The sequence below is a fragment of the Arachis hypogaea genome, chromosome 17 (genome assembly GCF_003086295.3).
Source record: "Arachis hypogaea cultivar Tifrunner chromosome 17, arahy.Tifrunner.gnm2.J5K5, whole genome shotgun sequence".
Classification (NCBI taxonomy): domain Eukaryota; kingdom Viridiplantae; phylum Streptophyta; class Magnoliopsida; order Fabales; family Fabaceae; genus Arachis; species Arachis hypogaea.
In genome coordinates this window covers 7,261,417-7,283,349 of record NC_092052.1, presented here as the reverse complement: position 1 = coordinate 7,283,349, position 21,933 = coordinate 7,261,417, and the positions used below count along the sequence as shown (strand labels likewise).

Here is a 21,933-nt window from a genome sequence, read left to right as displayed (position 1 = left end):
TTTAAAACTAGTGTATGAACCTGTGCTCAATACGAAAAAATTTATAAAAGTAAAAAAAAATTATATGTTTGGATATTTAAAAAAAAATACAAAATAATTATTATGTTAAGAAATTTATAAAATTATTATCAAAATCAAAGTTTAACTTAAAAATAGTGAGTAATAATCATTTTACACCTTTTTTAAGTAAAATAATTATACATTGATACAAAATTTAAAATAAAATTAAAATATTTATATTAGGATTCTATTTTTTCAAAGACTTCTCTATAAACAATATTGATAGTTGAATTTGGAGATATTCCTACGTGTGATTCATAAGTAAAACTTTTAAACCTCTTTTACTCTTAACTCTTGAAAGTGCCACATATAGTTTGACATATGTAAAAACTGATTTGGGCAAGTACAATCCAAAATGAGATAGAGTTTGTCCCTGAGACTTATTGATTGTCATCGCAAACGATACTATTATGGAAAACTGTCTTCGTTGGAATCTAACTGGGACGATTTCATTTGTTGGTACCATATTCATTCTTGGAATCAAAGCATATGATCAACATTATTACCCGTTAAGACTTCACATTCTATGACATGATTTCCAAGCTTCCTAACTTATTATAGTCTTGTACCATTACAAAGACCGTTGGATTGGTCAATATTCCTCAGTAACATCACCGGAACACCAACCTTGAGTATTAATTTATGTGGAGGCAAACCAGAGCAATTTATGTTATTCAGTAATTCAGGACCATAGAGATCTAGTTGACTCTCCATATTCCCTTCATCCATACAAATCGAATCCGAACTAAGATATAATTTTTTTCCTCCATGAATGATAGCCATCAGATGGTTGTTGACCTCTTCAACGATGTCCAGCGTGGGAGCCAGTATAGTTCTTGCTTTGAAAAAATCCTTTGAGGACATGTTATCCAAAATATTTGGATAAGAAAAATGAACCAACTCATCAAATGCCTAGTTCGAAGAAGGAATAACAATATTTTCTGAAAGACATATCTCAGATTCACCATCCATATTGTCACATATTAGACCATCACAAATTTTTAATAACCATTCACCAAATTGCTCTGTCTCATCTTGATCTGAAGTAGTCGTCCCTATAGAAAGTCTCATGTTTTTTGTTAGTTTGAGCACCTGACAAAACTTTCAAAGGTAAGACGAATTCACAGTTGAATGAACGATATCTTGTCTCGATCCTCGTAAAATGACGGGAAGAATTTGTCTAAAATCTCCATCTAGTACATCTACTTTTTCTTCAAAGGACAAATCTTTGTTATATGTTGGAGAAAACCTCATGATATCACCTAAACATTTATCAAGCGCTTCATAGCAGTACCTACTAACCATTGGAGTCTCATCCCAAATTATAAGTTTGGCTTTCAATAGCAGCATTGCTTGAGGGGAACTAGGTTTGATGTCACATATAGAATCCTCAGTTATATTCAGTGGTATTTTGAACCTTGAATGTGCCGTTCTTCCATTGGGAAGAAGTAAAGATGCAATACCACTCGAAGCAATGTTTAACAAAATATCACCCCTTGAGCGAATCTCGTTAGACATAAGGTTCTGGAGAAATATTTTTCCAATACCCCCATGACCATACACAAAGAAAAAACTCCTTCATCACAATACACAGTTGTAACAATTTTATCGAATGCAATTTCTGCTTAGGTGTTGCGATGGCTAACATGTCCGAGGCATTTTTCTTTAAATCATCCCTGTTAAAGTTTAGCTCTTCCCTGATAACCCTTTCGGTTAACAAAGAACTATCAAATTCAGTTGCTAAAGGCATAGGAAGATAGTCTTTCAAGGTTTTACCATAGGAATGTAAGATCTTGTCTATATCCATTAAGCACAACTGATTAATCTCATCATCTGACATGGTTAACTCTGTATATTATACGATACTGTAAAAATTCAATCAAACTAAAAATGATCAATAATGAAGAACTTTTATAATTGCAATTATAAAAACTCACCCCTCATTTTTATCACGGTTCTCTGTTGATACAAAATATCATCTGAGAGTTCATGCCAATATCTATCCCAGAAATGTTCTGGTCTTGAGATATTGTTGGATGTTAATAGATTGACAAATAACCTTCTAACATATGATCATGAGGCCCACGAGCTTGCTTCCTTAATTGTATCTATGAATTCTCTGTCATCTTGCAAGAGTCCAAGGACGAAGCATGCATCTTTATACGTAGCATAAATTGTTCCTCCTACTGTTCTTATATCTCAAAAATTCATACATCCTCTGAGTATTCAAAAGAAGTCGTTGGTAATATTTTTCGGTATTTGCTGCAAAAAAACTTGGTTAAAATCCCACTTTTAAATTGTTAAATGGATTAGGCTACGCGATTTCAATTATTATGTAGCTACACATCCGCATAAGATTAATTTTTCTAAAAAATATATAACAATTCTAAAATTGTATAATTTACAGATTATAACTGCTGAAAGTTATTTGAAAATTTGTTTTCTAGTATAGATAAATCGAATAAAATGGACGTGGGGTACATGTTGTTAAGATTTTAGATTTAAATCATCAAATAAATAAGATCAAAATTGAATATAAACTTGTCATTACTTACAGGTACATGAGTCAACCTTCCAATTGCGAAGCCTTGCTTTCAAGGAAACTACTTTGAAGTATCGTCTTTCCAAACAAACTTGGTTGGAAACTCAGTATAAGTCAGACTTCGAGCATACGGATATGACATGTTCGCCACCATCCATCCCAAAAATATGGACTTGAGATATTTCTCTTTCGACGATATTATTCACATTAGAAGTTTCACTATAAACCACAGGTTGCTCATCCTCCAAATGGAATGGAAGTCTAATCACAAATGGTTCTTTCTCTTGGATTTCGTATCCAAATAAACCAGACTGCCTCACATGCCGAAATGTACCTACAATCGTAGTAATTCCTAATTTCGTCAACAACTTGTGTGGCTTCTGAAAGATCATCAGCGTTGTATAGGGTAGTTGTTACGCGGTCATTCTCTTTGTGTACATACTTAAACATATACTTAGTAAAACTTGTTTGACATGTGTATTACACATTTATCTAGCACCCGAACTTGAGTAACAATTTTGGATTATAAGGAACAATGAACTTATTGTCTAGTAATATTCCCTTTTCTTCACTGTTCGACCGTTATCAGTACGCCTATATTTGGGAAATTCGGCTTCATCAATGAGTGTTTACTGTCTAAACTCTTTGGGATAAAACTTTGAACAGGATCCATTCTTCATGCAAGGTGAATTCTTGTTGTACGGACCACATGGACCATGTACCATGTAATTTTGAACAGCTCTATGTAGATTTGGCCGTTCATTTTCATCAAGAATCTCAAATGTTATATGTTTGTCTATGTCATCTGGTGTTTGTGGCTTGAACTCGTTACTTATGAATAAAAGGATATGTGCATGCGGAAACCCTCTCTTTTGAAATTCTATAGTACAAACATCTGAAAATTGAAAAAGACAAATGAGCAAAACATTACGACATAAGATTCTAATAAGGTATTGCATAAACACAGACTTGCATCTCAAAATTTTGTCAAAGATTTTTCCCTCTTTTAGGTCATCAATCAAACCATCAAGTTGATCTTGAAAACTCGACACAATATATCTGGGCGGTCTTCTGCCTTCAATTCAATGGGAGTCACTTCGCTTTTTATCTCATCCCATTCAAGGTTACAGATCATAGTGATAAAATAGTTAGGATATCCTGCATATCTGCAAATTACAAATGCATCTTTACAATTATTCATCATGTACCTAGGTCCACCGGTAAAAGTACTGGGAAGAATGATTCTTTTGCCAAGCCTTGCAGCATCTACATCCCCGTTTATAAGACTTTCATGCAAACATTTGTATTTATCAACCCTCAACTGTAGTTGTTTACACCTAAAGAATTTTAACCTCTCTGATTTTATCATTGTGTAGGCATTTACCAGAAATTGTTGGAATAATCTCTTTGATCTCAGAATTAACGGAGATTCACCCGTCCTTTTCTGTACGTAGTTTAAAAGCAAAAAATTGTCGCAAAGTGATTGTTTTATTTTTCTTTGTAGGTCTAGCGGAAATAGAATCTGATGTTGTAATACCCAAACAAAATCCATCCTCCCCATACGGAAACAACAATAGATATTGCAAGGCTAAATAAGATGGGTGAAAAATATCAATCTGTTGGAGCTTTCTACTTTGACTCTCTATAATAATATCTCTATCTTTACTTAGTTGTTCGACATCACCAACAATCAATGCAGCCACTTTAGATGCAGATGGCAAGTTGTATGTCTGTAATCCTTTTACTAATCAACTTAAACTTTATGTTTGTGCAATTTTCCTGTTGGTACCTATCTCTTGCATAGCAAACACTCGTTGCCAAACTATTATATTTGTCTAGCATGTTTTTTAATATTGCTACAATTTACTTATCCCGCTTATTTATAGCTTCGTTGGAACTGCACACAAAAAAATACAATAAATTTTATGTTTTTTTTTCACAGATAAAAAATAAATAAAATATTTGATTAGTTGCATAAAAATTACCGAAATATGCCTATCTGATTATCAATCTCATTTTTTGTGCCTATCCAATTATCAATATTATTATTATGGTTTAATTATATTATAAGTCTTCATAGTTTCTCAATTATGTATAGTTTAAATAATTTAGTTGTATACTTTTTATTTGACAAAAATTAATCATTGAATCTATATCCTTTATATTTAAGTTTCTTTTAATTTTTTTTAAACAAAATATGAATGTATTCAGTTAACGGAAGACTCCGCTGACTTATACATGCATGAAGAACAGATTACAGATTCGAATCTGTTCAATAATCATTTAAAAAAGACTTTGATTTTTCTTCGTTATTTTTGTGGCTCCTATTGCCTATTAACTATTTATAAGTGGTCAAAAAAGATGAAACAGAACAGTATATTGCTCTGATGATAGCCATATATATATATTTCTAATTTCTTGACATTATTATATCCTTTGATTTTACCTAACTTATTTTACTCCTTTATCAATTGACTTAATATTTGTAAGAAAATTAAACTGTCATGTGATAATTTTCATTTTCCTGGTCGTGGCGTCTAATAATATTGCTAAGTAATAACTGTTTTACAAATTTGATTGCAAATTGACAACTAAACTCTTGCGCAACGTCAAAAACTTTTCTTATGGTTGGTTGATAATTATAACGTATATATATTTTATAGTTCTTATGTAGAAAATCAAATGACTTTGAAATCATTATTCAATTCTGCTTACTTTTTTTTAGGATCTTAATCCAAATACAATAATCATTTCATATTTTACGTCAGCGGAGCTAGATAAAATATTAAAAGCGGGTAAAAAATATTTATACAATAAACTAAGACTAAAATAAAATTTTAAAGGGGATTAAATAAAAATTTATATATAATTTACATGTAAAAAATTAAAATTAAGAGAGACTATCGTCTCCTTTTTTACTATCTGGCTCCGCCCCTGTTTCACCGGACAACTACTTTTCTAACTGGACGACCAAGATCAAAATTCAAAAATCATATATATATATATATGTATATAATTATTTGTTAGGGCAATTCACCCTGATAAGTCAATTGGTGTAAAATATTACACCAATCAGCCAAATGGAAAATTGATTCATGAATCAACCAAGACACATTTATATGTAGTTTGAATTAGGGTAATTCGAACTCCACACTCAATATAATTCGAATCAGACTAATTCGAATTACACACACGCACACACCCACTAATTCGAATCAACCTGATTCGAATTGCACACACACTAATTCGAATAAGGGTGATTTGAATTACACACACTAACCAAAGTAATTCGAATTGGCCAGATTCGAATTACTCAATGTGTAGTTCGAATTATACTGTTTCGAATTATACAGGGTCAGAGGTGTATAAATATGGTGTGAACGTGAATTGATCTCATTAGAGTGAGAAAATAGCTAGTGAGGAGAGTTTTGTAGTGTTGGTGCATCACAGAAGATCGATTAAGAGAAAAACACGATCTGGTGTGAAGTTCACTGATAAGGATCCTCTCAGTATTTTTATCAGGCCTACGACGAGCTATGATGAGTTTGTGAATTCTATACTACAGAAACTTGGTCTGCAAGGTGTGAACGGGTTCAGAAGATATTCTATCGCATTCCGATCTCAGTGCTGCAAGAAATCGTGAAGTATGATTGTTTCACCATAGGGAGTGATGAGGACTTGCAAGTCCTGTTTCACTGTCGTTGGCAGTTTCTCGAGGTTAGGACACCTGAGCTGTTGGCGAAGTTGGTCGATGTAGTATCTAGCTCGGGGGTTCGAACCGGAATACCCACACTATAGGCACGGTAGCCGGTTCTAGCTCGAGACCTGTTGGTGCATCTTCAACCGTCCCTGTGAATGAACCTCCGGACGAACCTGTCGCCTCCCCGTCGTTCGCTGTTGATCTCAACTGTAGTGGTGGCGGAGAGGTTGGTATCGTGGATAGGGTGCCGACTTCTTTACAGTGCGCGGCATCGGCTGGTCTGGGCGATGCATTGCTTGATGATATTGACGATGATGAGCTCGAGCCAGATCTCATTGCTGATGACAATGGCGATGAGATTGCAGCAAGTAACCCGGCTGGGGCTGGAGGTGGTTCTAGCTCTGGGACATAGCAGTACCCTCCGCACTTTTCATCTTTAGACTTGGATGCCATGAGACAGGAGGGGGTTCCTGGGGAGCCTACTGGATTTGGCGCTAGAGATGCCGAGGGGTCAGGTGGTCTTACAGAGTTTCAGGTTGGTCAGCAGTTTTAGGATAAAGATGAGGTTGTGTTAAGTGTGAAGACGTATAGCATCCGACGCGGGGTACAGTACAAAGTGCTGGAGTCTGACTATTACCGGTATGTAGGGAAGTGTTCTGAGTTTGGGAATGGGTCCACATGGTTGATTAGGATAAGTCTCCGGCAGCGCAAGGGTATTTGGGAGGTAAAGCGGTACAACGGACCTCATACGTGTCTCGCGACATCCATCTCGAGCGAGCACAGGAGTTTGGATTATCATGTGATCGTGCACTCCCCGAACGGCATATGAAATGTATGCGTCTCCAGACGCCATCGCTCAACGAAAGCACTCACAAGGGGCTCATCCAATCTGAACCATCTGTCGTTCAGCCTCGCAAGATGGTATAATCCCACCATCTGCAAGTACGGAATGTACATCTCGTCGAGTCGCATGCCCTGCTGCCGTCGCATGCTCGAGATGCATCGTTGGGGGCTGCACATATAATGGACCAGATAATTAAAAACAGATTTAATCATTCACACCAACTTGATTCGCTAAAAAGACCACTAACAAAACCACTAACAAAAACACTAAGTAAACCAAAAACAAAACCACTAACAAAACCACTACCTAAACCACCAACAAAACCACTAACAAAACCACCAACAAAGCCACTTACAAAACCACTAACAAAACCACTAACAAAAACACTAAGTAAACCAAAAACAAAACCACTAACAAAATCACTACCTAAACCACTAACAAAAACACTAAGTAAACCAAAAACAAAATCACTAACAAAACTGCCAACAAAACCATTGACAAAACCACCAACAAAATCACCAACAAAATCACTAACAAAACCACCAACAAAACCGCTAACAAAATCACTAACAAAAACACCAACAAAACAACCAAGAAAATCACCAAGAAAACCACTAACAATACCACCACCAAAACTAGTCACAACACCACAAGCAAATCCACAACCACAACGACTAACTAAACCACCACAAAACTACTAACGAAGTCACTAACATAACCACTAAAAATGCCATTTACAAAACCCCTAATAAAATCGCTTACGAAACCACATACCATATCACTAGTAAAACTTATAAAATCATTCACAAACAATGTCACCAACGTCATTTACAATCAAAACCACTAACATAACATATATAAACAAACAAATAACTTACTTAATCTTACTTTAAAAAAAAGATTTCATACTAACCTCATCATTGATGACCCCGGCTATATGGGCTACTCCATCCAAACGATAAAGTCTGTCCGGATTATCCCCCACAGCTGAATATCCTGCTCAAGCCTTTTTTGGAGTCGTTTTGGGTCATTTTCTCTGGGATTTGGTGGGGTGTGATATTGGAAAAGTGGTTCGAATGAGGTTGGTTCGAACTCCTTTTATAGCCGAATCTTGAGTAATTTGAAACACCTTCATTCGAATTACTACTTGCAGCCAAAATTGAGTAATTCGAATCATTCCAATTTGAATTACTTTGAAATGCGTGTGTATGTAATTCGAATCAGGTTGATTCGAATTAGTGGGTGTGTGCATGTGTAATTCGAATCACACTGATTCGAATTACATTGAGCAATGAGTTCGAATTACCCTAATTCGAACTACATAGAGTTGTGCCTTGGTTGATTCAAGAACTAATTTTGCTTTTGGCTGATTGGTGTAATATTTTACACTCCTTGGCTTATTAGGATGAATTGCCCTATTTGTTATGATGTTTAAAAATTAATATTTAATTGTCAAAAATAGTTAAATAATTAGTATCTAATTTAAAAATATAAAATTAATAAAATTTAAATATTTAAAATTTATTATAAAAAGTAAATTAAATAAAAAGTAAACAGTAAATAAAAGGGCACTGTAACATGTAAGTTACCCTTCATTATGTGTCACATTGTAATTGGTCCTTATCTTAACCATAGTTGGGGCGCCAACGTCATCGCCATCTACTGCTCTCCCACACAACTTCTCTTCCCAGTATAGCCAATGCCTCTTTTTGCCATGGATTACTTCTTACCCACATAATTAATGGTTAATTTGGTTATTAAATTTTTTTATTAAAAAAATATATCTTTATTTAATTACGTGATGGAACATATATTTATATGTAAAATATAATATAATAAAATAAATCTATTCAAAGTATTTAAAAGTATAATTAAAATCATGAACATACAAATATAATAATAAAATTTGTACTCCAGACAAATAAACATATTTTTTTATCATACATATATTATTTAAAAAATAAATATATTATTAAAATTAATAACGGAAATTTAAAATGATAAAATTCAACTTTTTACCGTATTTTTTATAGTATTTTTATTTTTAATTTATTAGTATTTTATTATTTAATTAATAATTAAACAAATTATTTTTATGAAAATTTATTTTTTGTATTATATTAGAGAAGAGACCAATATAACAGTTTAAAAAATAAATTGTATAAATATTTAAGAGATAAATATGAAATACATACCTAAGTAATGTTTAGTTTGGTTATTAAATTTTTTTATTAAAACAAATTTTTATTTAATTACACGATAGAACATATATTTATATGTAAAATATAATATAATAACTCTATTTAGAATACTTAAAAGTATAATTAAAATCAGAAAAAACATATTTTTTATCGTACATAAATTATTTTTAAAAAAAATAAATTGTTAAGATTAATAACACAAGTTTAAAATGATAAAATCTAACTTTCTTACAAGTATTTTTTATAGTATTTTTATTCTTTTAATTTTTAATTTATTCGTACTTTATTATTTAATTATATTTTACATATAAATATATGTTCCATCACGTAATTAAATAAAGATATGTTTTTTTAATAAAAAAATTTAATAACCAAATTAACCATTAATTATGTGGGTAAGAAGTGATTCATGGCAAAAAGAGGCGCTGACTATACTGGGAAGAGGAGTTGTGTGGGAGGACAGTAGATGGCGATGGCATTGGCGCTCCAACTATGGTTAAAATAAGAACCAATTACAATGTGACACATAATAAAAAGTCCAACTATGATTAAAATAAGAACCAATTACAATGTGACACATAATAAAAAGTAACTTACATGTTATTTTAGAGGGGTTGGGTAGCATTCACCATATATAAATCATGCTTGTAAGTTGTAACTTACCATTTGAATGTAACCTGGGACAATTCACGTGCCCCTCTCTTTTTTGTGCACAAGATTGTTGACATGTATATCTTAATTAGTATCTTACCCGCTTTTTTATTATTATTATTATTATTATTATTATTATTATTATTATAGAACAAAAGTATAAACATTCAATATACAGTTTAAAATAATTAAAAAAAAAAAAAGCAAAATACAATACACCACGCTATGCCAATCTTGTATCTTAATTAGGGTGTATTTAGAATCTAATGAAAGTAGAATTGATTTTATTTCAAAATTATTTGTTTTTGTTTGGCATGAATAACAATATATAGGAACTAGAATTGATTTGGTTTCAAAATTGTATTGTTTTGTTTGAATGAATAAAAAAAGGAATTAAATTTATTTATAAATAGTATAGATTTACACTATAACTAAACTAATAAAAGAGAAGAGTTTGGAGAATAAAAGAGGTGGTAAAGGTCTAATGAACAGAAATGGTCTCACGGTGGTCCAACAGTTGTTATTGGTAGTAATAAAAAAATTATTGTGTAATAAATAGTTAATATACAGAATAACAATGTAAAACCAAATTATTATATTAATTGTTTAATCAAATCAGTCACCAAAAAAAATTGTTTAATCAAATCAATTATTTTTACATAATTAATTTGAAATACAATCATTTATTTCCAATTATTTATTTTAAATTACTTAAATCAATTTTAAAATATTTTATTCTAAACAAACCTTTAAAATCTTATTAAAAATTGGTGTATCTAGACTCTACACTTCATGCAGTAATGCTGACTAAAGACAAAAATAGAAATAATTCATATGCCAATGTGCCGCCGTTGCCTTCTTTTGTTTGGAAATATTCCAAAAAATAATCATAACTACTATTGGTGTACTATATATATATAACAAATGTAAAATTAATCAAGATAGTAAGTGGTTTATATTTTTAACGAATGCATTTTTAACATATTATATATTATATATAATAATGTATGGTACATATTTTAGGAGAAAAGTTATGTACCAAACTTCTCTTATATATACTAGATAGTTAAAATAGGTATACTCAAAGCATTAAAAGTTTATTTATTTTAATAAACTAACACAAGTATCTTGCTAATTAAACTATTGAAAAATTTAAAATTGGTAATCCAAAGAGTTACTACTTTTATAAGTCGGCAGAGGACAATCGAAAATGTAAACAAGTTTTATTTAATGAGGTTGAAAATTGAATGTTTAAAAGCAAACGAAATTTTACAATTGAACGGTAAATAGATCCTTCCTGGTTGAATTGAATTTTATAACTGTATTAACTAGCTTGTGGCAACTACCTTTCAATAAAACACGTGATGAAACTCCAACTAGCTTAGGGGAAATAATAATGCATTAACACTATTGCAACTTGGTGCTTTGAGGCAGCCTCAAAAGAAAATTCAACGACGCAACTTAGCATATGATATGATATTTGATATAACCATATAGGTCTCAACAAGCCTAATTGAAAACCATGCATGCATGCACTTTATGAAATTCAGGCATATCACCATACAAAACTAATTTAACTACCTAGAATAATTCCTATAAATAGCACTCTCCTTCTTTCTCATTCTGCATACTCAAAACATATTAATTAACGAAACACACAAAGTGATACAAAAGAGAAAGAGAGAGAGATGGAGAACTTCCCAGTGATTAGCTTAGAGAATGTCAATGGTAACGAGAGGAAGGCTATTCTTGATCAAATTGAAGATGCTTGTAAGAATTGGGGATTCTTTGAGGTAAGTACATTCATTTATATATTTCATGATTAATGTGATTTGTTTAACATCTTATAGTATAATAATACATTAATTGGTGTTTTGTATATATATAGTTGGTGAATCATGGAATAGAAGAGGAGCTATTGGACAGAGTGGAGAGGGTAAACAAAGAACATTACAGAAAATGCATGGAGCAGAGGTTCAAGGAGTTTGCAGCAAGCAAGTCCTTATTGGATTGGGAGAGCACCTTCTTCTTGCGCCATCTTCCGGAATCTAACATCTCTGAGGTCCCTGATCTCAGTGATGAGTACAGAGATGTAATGAAGGAGTTTGCAGTGAAGCTGGAGATTCTTGCAGACCAGCTGCTTGATCTTTTGTGTGACAATCTTGGATTGGAGAAGGGCTATCTCAAAAATGCTTTTTCTGGATCAAGGGGTCCTTCTTTTGGGACTAAGGTTGCTAACTATCCTCCATGCCCTAACCCTGATCTTGTTAAGGGTCTCCGGGCCCACACCGATGCCGGCGGCATCATCCTTCTCTTGCAGGATGACAAGGTCAGCGGCCTCCAGCTTCTCAAGGATGGAAAATGGGTGGATGTTCCGCCCATGCGCCACTCCATTGTTGTTAATCTTGGTGACCAAATTGAGGTATTTCAATTCTCTTATTACTAATCATTCACAAATCAATTACTTATATCAATTAAAGTGATTGTTCTTGTAACCTTATCCAACATTAAAAATTATGGTGAAATTACATAGGTGATCACAAATGGAAAATACAAGAGTGTGGAGCACCGTGTGATAGCACAAACAAATGGGACAAGGATGTCCATAGCATCATTCTACAACCCTGGAAGTGATGCTGTGATATACCCTGCACCATCATTGTTGGAACAAAAGGCAGAAGGAGGAGGAAACCAACAATACCCGAAGTTTGTGTTTGAGGACTACATGAAGCTCTATGCTGCACTCAAGTTCCAAGCTAAGGAGCCAAGATTCCAAGCCATGATGAAGGCTTCACTTCCTGCTGCAACAGCATAATTAATTTCAGCTGTGTTTTCTAAGATTGTAATAGCTTTTAAGAAGAAAATTTAGTTGTGTGGAAATGAGTACTTGGGAATAATGCTCGTTTCTTTTTTTTCTTTTATCCTTGTCTATGTCAAAGCTCACAAGAAACATCCTGGTTGACACTGTTGTTAGGGGATCCACTGATATAGATGCTTTTAATAATGCTTATAACTATATATACGAATTTAATATTTAGTCAAAATGAATGAAATGTTCTGACTTTTGTAATCAGTCCATGTCATGGTGGTCATTACGTGTTCCTACTTCCTAAATTATTTTTTTAAGTACATAATAAATATTATGTTTCTCAAAAGCTGACCAAGCTCCAAAGAAGTTACTCTATATATATATATATATATATATATATATATATATATATATATATATATATATATATATATATATATATATATATATATTGGTAAAAATATACTTAATGAGTTAGTGTAGAATGTATATTTTGTTTCAGCTCTCAAAAAATAAGAATTATATTTTTATTATTTTGTGAATAAATAAAGTACGATATTATTTCCCAAGATATAAAGGGGATTAAAAAAGTTATCCAATCACATTTACATTCACTAACTTTTCTTTTTTCTTTCTGCAAGTCCCTAACTTATTTTTTGAGATGATCCAAAATAAAAGATTAAAATTTAAAAAATGTAGACATTTTTTTTAAAAAAAAAATTCTATTGATTTCTAAAATTTTAGCAAGTATTTAGAACATCTCTAATAAAATATTTTTAAAATATTATTTTTAATATTTTAAAAAAATAAATTAATTTAAAATTGATATTTGTGTTAGAGTTGATTTATAAAATGAAACCAATATCACTTAAAAATACAGTATCATTTTGATAGAAAATTAATAAAATTTTATTACTTCTATAATTATGTTAATAAAATAATTTAAATAATATAAAATTTTAATTGAAGTAATACTAAACATTAGAAAAATAAATTTTATTTTTAAATTTTAAATTATTATTTATGACATATGATCTCACAAATATTTTTATAAGACTCAAAATAAAATAAAATTAGAACTAATAATGGAAATATTGTTAAACGATAGATGTAACATGATTTTAAAAATCGGATCAGACTGATCGATCGAATAGGATCAACTGAAAACCGGAAGTCTTTGTGATTCGGTCCATTAAGAAAAACTATCATTCTAAACACCGTATGAACCACTGAATCAGAAAGAAATCGGACGGTCAGATTGAACCAAAATCTCACCGGTTTATACCTAACGACACCGTTTTATCACATTTATGTCCCACCGGCCCTTTCTCCTTCTCTTTTCCTTCAGAATTGAAAACTCACTCTTTTCAGAAATCAGAACCTTGTCATCAACTGAAATAAACTCTAGCTAGCCTCCACCACCGCCGCCGCAAGGAGTGGGACACTTCCGCCGTCCGTCGCACTCAGAAGCTTCCCCCTTCGTCCGATCCTGTCGGCGTGCTCCAAGTCTCCAACTCCCTATTCGCTCTCATCGATCGCAGCTTCTTCCTCGAGGTCAGCTCGGCGTCTGTTGTCTTCGTCTGTTCAGCCGCGCTTCCTCGCCGTCCGTCGCGCTCAAAAGCTTCCATCCTCGTCTGGTGCTCGTGCTTCGAGTCTTCCACTCCTCTGCTGGTATGGTCATCGTCTGGTCTTCGTCTGGTCGCCGTCCTGCTCACCATCGTCTGGTCAACGTCCTACTCACCGTTGTCTGTTCTTCATTATTTTTATTAAATCTAATTTAATTTAGGAGATTTTTTTCTATTCCTAAAGTTAATAATATTACTCTTATTTTTTATTTTTAAAACTAGTGTATGAACCCGTGCTCAGCACGAAAAAATTTATAAAAGTAAAAAAAAAATTATATGTTTGGATATTTTTAAAAAAAATACAAAATAATTATTATGTTAAGAAATTTATAAAATTATTATCAAAATCAAAGTTTAACTTAAAAATAGTGAGTAATAATCATTTTACACCTTTTTTAAGTAAAATAATTATACATTGATACAGAATTTAAAATAAAATTAAAATATTTATATTAGAATTCTATTTTTTCAAAGACTTCTCTATAAACAACATTGATAGTTGAATTTGGAGATATTCCTACGTGATTCATAAGTAAAACTTTTAAACCTCTCTTACTCTTAACTCTTGAAAGTGTCACATATAGTTGGCCATATGTAAAAACTGATTTGGGCAAGTACAATCTAAAATGAGATAGAGTTTGTCCCTAAGACTTATTAATTGTCATGGCAAACGATACTATTATGGAAAACTGTCTTCGTTGGAATCTAACTGGGACGGTTTCATTTGTTGGTACCATATTCATTCTTGGAATCAAAGCATATGATCAACATTATTACCCGTTAAGACTTCACATTCTATGACATGATTTCCAAGCTTCCTAACTTATTATAGTCTTGTACCATTACAAAGATCGCTGGATTGGTCAATATTCCTCAATAACATCACCGGAACACCAACCTTGAGTATTAATTTATGTGGAGGCAAACCAGAGCAATTTATGCTATTCAGTAATTCAGGACCATAGAGATCTAGTTGACTCTCCATATTCCCTTCATCCATACAAATCGAATCCGAACTAAGATATAATTTTTTCCCTCCATGAATGATAGCCGTCATATGGTTGTTGACCTCTTCAACGATGTCTAGCGTGGGAGCCAATATAGTTTTTGCTTTGAAAAAAATCCTTTGAAGACATGTTATCTAAAATATTTGGATAAGAAAAATGAACCAACTCATCAAATGCCTAGTTCAAGAAGGAATAACAATATTTCCTGAAAGACATATCTCAGATTCACCATCCATATTGTCACATATTAGACCATCACAAACTTTCAATAACCATTCACTAAATTGCTCTGTCTCATCTTGATCTGAAGCAGTCGTCCCTATAGAAAGTCTCATATTTTTTGTTAGTTTGAGCACCTGACAAAACTTTCAAAGGTAAGACGAATTCACGGTTAAATGAACGATATCTTGTCTCGATCCTCGTAAAATGACAGGAAGAATTTGTCTAAAATCTCCATCTAGTACATCCACTTTTTCTCCAAAGGACAAATCTTTGTTATATGTTGGAGAAAACCTCATGATATCACCTAAACATTTATCAAGCGCTTCATAGCAGTACATACTAATTATTGGAGCCTCATCCCAAATTATAAGTTTGGCTTTCAACAGCAGCATTGCTTGAGGGAAACTAGGTTTGATGTTACATATAGAATCCTCAGTTATATTCAGTGGTATTTTGAACCTTGAGTGTGCCGTTCTTCCATTGGGAAGAAGTAAAGATGCAATACCACTTGAAGCAATATTTAACAAAATATCACCCCTTGAGCGAATCTCTGTAGACATAAGGTTCCGGAGAAATGTTTTTCCAATACCCCCATGACCATACACAAAGAAAAAACCCCTTCATCACAATATACAGCTGTAACAATTTTATCGAATGCATATTTCTGCTTAGGTGTTGCGATGGCTAACATGTCCGAGGTATTTTTCTTTAAATCATCCCTGTTAAAGTTTAGCTCTTCCCTGATAACCCTTTCGATTAACAAAGAACTATCAAATTCAGTTGCTAAAGGCATAGGAAGATAGTCTTTCAAGGTTTTACCATAGGAATGTAAGATCTTGTCTATATCCATTAAGCACAACTGATTAATCTCATCATCTGACATGGTTAATGTAAGACCCAGATTTTTAGAAAATAAATAATGAGTTATTTATATTTATATATATGGTTTTATTTTTAGAAATATTATGAGATTTCAAGTTTTAAATTAATTTGGTTTTATATAAATTTCAATTATAATTAGATATTTTTGATTTACTGAGATTAATGGTTCTTGTTTAATTAAAATTCAAAGTTCTAGTAATTAAAGATAAAAGATTTTTATATATAATTTAAATTACATAATTGAAGGTTTTGATTAATTTTATGAACTAAAAGAAAATTTATTTATTTATCTTTAAATTGTAAATTAGAGTATTTAATTAAAAATGATTTGTAATTTGAAAAATAAATAATAAATAAGTATTCTTAAAATTAATTATATTGAATTAAATCTGGTTTTGAATTAAAACTCTACTCAAACCCTGAATTCCCAATTCCAGACCCTAATTTCACTAACCCTAACCTCTCTTACCCAACTTACATACACATGTAATCTCCCTTTCACACCTGTTTGCTACTCAATGAGCCACGTTACTAACTCCTCACCGCTACTCACTCACCATCACCATTCCTTTTTCTTTTTATCCCACCCACACCCACGCAGAAAGAAAGGAAGAAATCAGAAGGAAGAAACGAGGATGGATTGAGAGTAAGGAACCAGAGCCACGGGAAGAGAGGGGAGGAGAGGAAGGGTGACGCCGGAGGAGAGAGCGAGTTCGCGGAGGAGAGCCAGAGGAAAGACGCGCCGTTGCTGTGCGAAGACCATCGTCACCGTCGAGCTCGCCATTCCATCGTGGAGCCGTGACACTGTCGCATCGCCATCGTGCTTTCTCGCCGCCGCTGCCGTCGATGGAACCATTATCGTCGGAGGAGCCATTGCTGGGAGAAGCCTTAGCCATCACCGTCGCGGATGAACAGGGGAGAAAGAGAAGGAGTGACGTGACGGGAGAGAAGGGGGACCTCCGCCACTGCAACGGCCGCTGGCGAGTTGCACGCCACCATGGAGTCACCATTCTTGCCACCGTTTAGCTGTTGTCACTATTTCTCGATTTGACGAACATGCTCCTTGTTCTAATTCCAGTTTTTTTCGATTTCCGAAACCTGTAACTTTCTTCCTTGATCTGTGATCAATTTATCCTTCTGCTATATCCCTGCCCTAATTACAGTAGCATGTGTTTTGCTCTAGTCATTGCTAATGCATCTCCGGGATAATCATAGTTGGTGCGGTTGTCGCTGTTGCTGCCTTGAAGGAGTTGAGGCTACTGCCGCTGCTCTGGCTGCATTGAGGGTGGCTGCCGCTGTTGAAAATTAAGGGATAAAGAAAGGGGATTATCGCGGTTAGAATTATGGTTTTAGAGGAATTTTAGGCTTGAATATAAAATATGGTATGAAGGGTTGTTAAAATTACTTAATGCAGAATTTTCTGCATAATTGGCAGCAGCTTAAAATAAAAACTGGGAGCAATCTAGACATAATTCTTTATCCAAATTATTTTTCTGTCAAACTTCAAGAAGTCAAGATTTCTCCATAAAAATTTCAGGGAATTTGGCCAAGTGGTTTGGAAGATATGAATTTTTGAAGTTTAGTGGTTGCTGCAGAATTTTCTGGTTTTCTGGTTTTCTGGTTCTGCAGTACCAACTTCCATACGCTATAACTTTTGATTTATTTGGAATTTTGAGTTACTTCCAAAAGAGTTTTAAAGATATATCAGTCTATTTTAATTCAGTATAAATTTCACATCCATTTCTATTTTGTAGAGTTAGTTATGTCTCTTGGAAGTTGGGCTGTTTGCAGGAAATTCAGAACTAATTTAAAGAAGCAGGGCAGCACTTCCAACTGACTTTTAATTAACCAAACGAGATGCTATGGATCTGAAATTTATTTGTCCTAAAACTTATGAGTGTTAAGTATATCCTCACCAAAATTTAGAAGTAATGGATCAGAATTGAATTTATTACAGATTTATTAAAAACAGAACTGCCTGCTGTATTTTTTTCTAAATTCCCTTTAGTGCAGCAACAGATTTTATTAAGTTGGCTATCTAATTCAATTCTAATCCAAACGTGGTGAAACTTGGCTTAGACCTAAAGGATATGTCCAAATTTAGCAGAATGTATGAACTTAGTTAAACAAAGGTGTGTAAGTTATCCCTAGGAAACGTTTAAAGTTAAATGGTGATGCGGAGGTACGCCTAATTTCATGGTGATGTGGAGGTACTTTTAGCTACTTGGTGATGCGGAGGTGTGTTTAGTTGTAAGACGATGCGGAGGCATAATGGAAAGGAAAGAAAGTAAGAAATAAAGGATGAAAAAGATACTTAAAGGGAAAGAAAAAGAATGAGGAACAAGGAATGAAATAAAAGTTGAGAATTATATTGAATGGGCTTTTGTGCCAAACTGCTAATGCGAAAGGGCCCGCCTAACTGATAGCTTGAGATTGCTAATGCGGGAATGTTCGCCTAATTGATAGCACTGTTCCTTACTGTGATACACATTGAACTGTTATTATAATGAGGCCTAATTGACACGGGTAACCGTGATGCCAAGGTGTCTAATTGACACAGTAAAGGGACCATATTCGGGGTTCACTCCGAGTAACGTCGGGTTGCGGGTAGACAACCGACGCATGAGCTCATGGTCTGCGCTAGGAACAGGCATGCATCATCTTGTTTGCGCATTTACATTTGATTGCGTTTGCTTTATTGTTCATTTGTGATTGAGCTGTTGTTTTGGTGATTTGCTTGTGTGCTTGATGAATATTTTACTTGTGTTGTAGTCTTAATAATGTATTTAGGAATGTTGTTTATGGATAAGGAACTGTTAATGTGACTGGATTTTTGTGTAAGTAACGTGATTTAAAGAAAGGAATTTAAAACTGTTTTAAGTGAAATTGTTTTTGTGATATGAACTAGCTATTTGTATTTACTCTGTTTATTGCGGCATTCACGTTCCCTACTGAGAACGTGTGGCTTTGTTCTCACCCCAAAGTTTTTAAAAAAATATTTTCAGAGGTACAAACAGGATGGCTAATTGAAAAGCTACGGACGAATAGAAGGCTTGTTTGGCTAGTTGCTTTTGGGTTTATTTCCCTCGCCCTTGATGTTGTAAAGTGTTGTATTTTTACAGAGGGGTAGGTTTGTATTTAAGTCTTGTATGAATAATTATTATGTATTAATATTAATTATGTGAGTATATGTTTATCTGACATAGTTGAGCTGAAGTATATACAATTTAAAAGGAATTTTGTTTTTCTTAAAATCTATCGATCAGTTAACGTGTAGAGGCTCAATATTAAATAGCTAATAAAAGGAAACTAGAGTCGTAACGCCTTACCCTTAGTACGATCATGACGTGCTAGAAGTTAAGGTGTTACAGTTAACTCTGTATATTATACGATACTGTAAAAATTCAATCAAACTAAAAATGATCAATAATGAAGAACTTTTATAATTGCAATTATAAAAACTCACCCCTCATTTTCATCACAGTTCTCTGTTGATACAAAATATCATCTGAGAGTTCATGCCAATATCTATCCCAGAAATGTTTTGGTCTTGAGATATTGTTGGATGTTAATAGATTGACAAATAACCTTCTAACATATGATCATGAGGCCCACGAGCTTGCTTCCTTAATTGTATCTATGAATTCTCTGTCATCTTGCAAGAGTCCAAGGACGAAGCATGCATCTTTATACGTAGCATAAATTGTTCCTCCTACTGTTCTTATATCTCAAAAATTCATACATCCTCTTTGAGTATTCAAGAGAAGTCATTGGTAATATTTTTCGATATTTGCTGCAAAAAACTTGGTTAAAATCCCACTTTTAAATTGCTAAATGGATTAGGTTACGTGATTTCAATTATTATGTAGCTACACATCCGCATAAGATTAATTTTTCTAAAAAATATATAACAATTCTAAAATTGTATAATTTACAGATTATAACTGCTGAAAGTTATTTGAAAATTTGTTTTCTAGTATAGATAAATCGAATAAAATGGACGTGGGGTACATATTGTTAAGATTTTAAATTTAAATCATCAAATAAATAAGATCAAAATTGAATATAAACTTGTCATTACTTGCAGGTACATGAGTCAACCTTCCAATTGCGAAGCCTTGCTTCAAGGAAACTACTTTGAAGTATCGTCCTTCCAAACAAACTTGGTTGGAAACTCAGCATAAGTCAGACTTCGAGCATAGGGATATGACATGTTCGCCACCATCCATGCCAAAAATATGGAGTTGAGATATTTCTCTTTCGACGATATTATTCATATTAGAAGTTTCACTATAAACCACAGGTTGCTCATCCTCCAAATGGAATGGAAGTCTAATCACAAATGGTTCTTTCTCTTGGATTTCGTATCCAAATAAACCAGACTGCCTCACATGCCGAAATGTACCTACAATTGTAGTAATTCCTAATTTCGTCAACAACTTGTGTGGCTTCTGAAAGATGATCAGCGTTGTATAGGGTAGTTGTTACGCGGTCATTGTCCTTGTGTACATACTTAAACAGATACTTAGTAAAACTTGTTTGGCATGTGTATTACACATTTATGTGGCACCCGAACTTGAGTAACAATTCTGGATTATAAGGAACAATGAACTTATTGTCTAGTACATATTCCCTTTTCTTCACTGTTCGACCGTTATCAGTACGCCTATATTTGAAAAATCCGGCTTCATTAATGAGTGTTCGCTGTCTAAACTCTTTGGGATAAAACTTTGAACAGGATCCATTCTTCATGCAAGGTGAATTCTTGTTGTACGGACCACATGGACCATGTACCATGTAATTTTGAACAGCTCTATGTAAATTTGGCCTTTCATTTTCATCAGGAATCTCAGCTGTTATATGTTTGTCTATGTCATCTGGTGTTTGTGGCTTGAACTCGTTACTCATGAATAAAAGGATATGTGCATGCGGAAGCCCTCTCTTTTGAAATTCTATAGTGCAAACATCTGAAAATTGAAAAAGACAAATGAGCAAAACATTACGACATAAGATTTTAATAAGGTGTTGCATAAACACAGACTTGCATCTCAAAATTTTGTCAAAGATTTTTCCCTCTTTTAGGTCATCAATCAAACCATCAAGTTGATCTTAAAAACTCGACACAATATATCAGGGCGGTCTTCTGCCTTCAATCCAATGTGAGTCACTTCGCTTTTTATCTCATCCCATTTAGGGTTACAGGTCATAGTGATAAAATAGCTAGGATATCCTGCATATCTGCAAATTGCAAATGCATCTTTACAATTATTCATCATGTACCTAGGTTCACCGGTAAAAGTACTGGGAAGAATGATTCTTTTGCCAAGCCTTGCAGCATCTACATCCCCGTTTATAAGACTTTCATGCAAACATTTGTATTTATCAACCCT

The 21,933-nt window shown here is 33.4% G+C and overlaps 3 protein-coding genes across 3 annotated transcripts; 1 reads left to right on the top strand and 2 right to left on the bottom strand.

The window, feature by feature from the left end:
- Positions 1–1,164: 1,164 nt before the first annotated feature.
- On the bottom strand, positions 1,165–1,900 carry LOC140180469 (uncharacterized). The gene is made up of 2 exons (XM_072221651.1): positions 1,707–1,900; positions 1,165–1,636 (listed from the first exon to the last, which is right to left on the bottom strand). The coding sequence occupies exons 1-2, from the start codon at positions 1,898–1,900 to the stop codon at positions 1,165–1,167; spliced, it is 666 nt and encodes a 221-aa protein (XP_072077752.1).
- A 9,678-nt stretch (positions 1,901–11,578) lies between these two features.
- LOC112766935 (1-aminocyclopropane-1-carboxylate oxidase) lies at positions 11,579–13,090 on the top strand. The gene is made up of 3 exons (XM_025812829.3): positions 11,579–11,791; positions 11,887–12,420; positions 12,532–13,090. Exons 1-3 carry the CDS (start codon positions 11,687–11,689, stop codon positions 12,811–12,813), a joined length of 921 nt encoding a protein of 306 aa, XP_025668614.1. The 5' UTR covers positions 11,579–11,686; the 3' UTR covers positions 12,814–13,090.
- A 7,628-nt stretch (positions 13,091–20,718) lies between these two features.
- Positions 20,719–21,451, bottom strand: LOC140180468 (uncharacterized). Its single transcript, XM_072221649.1, has 2 exons — positions 21,101–21,451; positions 20,719–20,994 (listed from the first exon to the last, which is right to left on the bottom strand). Exons 1-2 carry the CDS (start codon positions 21,449–21,451, stop codon positions 20,719–20,721), a joined length of 627 nt encoding a protein of 208 aa, XP_072077750.1.
- Between the last annotated feature and the right edge of the window lie 482 nt (positions 21,452–21,933).

What these genes read in the sequence shown, in the direction of transcription:
- LOC112766935 (XM_025812829.3), top strand. Translation starts at nt 11,687, where the DNA reads ATGGAGAACTTCCCAGTGATTAGCTTAGAGAATGTCAATGGTAACGAG. An exon ending in AGAATTGGGGATTCTTTGAG is followed by an intron (nt 11,792 to 11,886) that starts GTAAGTACATTC and finishes GTATATATATAG; the next exon opens with TTGGTGAATCATGGAATAGA. An exon ending in ATCTTGGTGACCAAATTGAG is followed by an intron (nt 12,421 to 12,531) that starts GTATTTCAATTC and finishes GAAATTACATAG; the next exon opens with GTGATCACAAATGGAAAATA.
- LOC140180468 (XM_072221649.1), bottom strand. Translation starts at nt 21,451, where the DNA reads ATGAGTAACGAGTTCAAGCCACAAACACCAGATGACATAGACAAACAT. An exon ending in AGTTCGGGTGCCACATAAAT is followed by an intron (nt 20,995 to 21,100) that starts GTGTAATACACA and finishes ATCATCTTTCAG; the next exon opens with AAGCCACACAAGTTGTTGAC.
- LOC140180469 (XM_072221651.1), bottom strand. Translation starts at nt 1,900, where the DNA reads ATGTCAGATGATGAGATTAATCAGTTGTGCTTAATGGATATAGACAAG. An exon ending in AAGAAAAATGCCTCGGACAT is followed by an intron (nt 1,637 to 1,706) that starts GTTAGCCATCGC and finishes ATTGTGATGAAG; the next exon opens with GAGTTTTTTCTTTGTGTATG.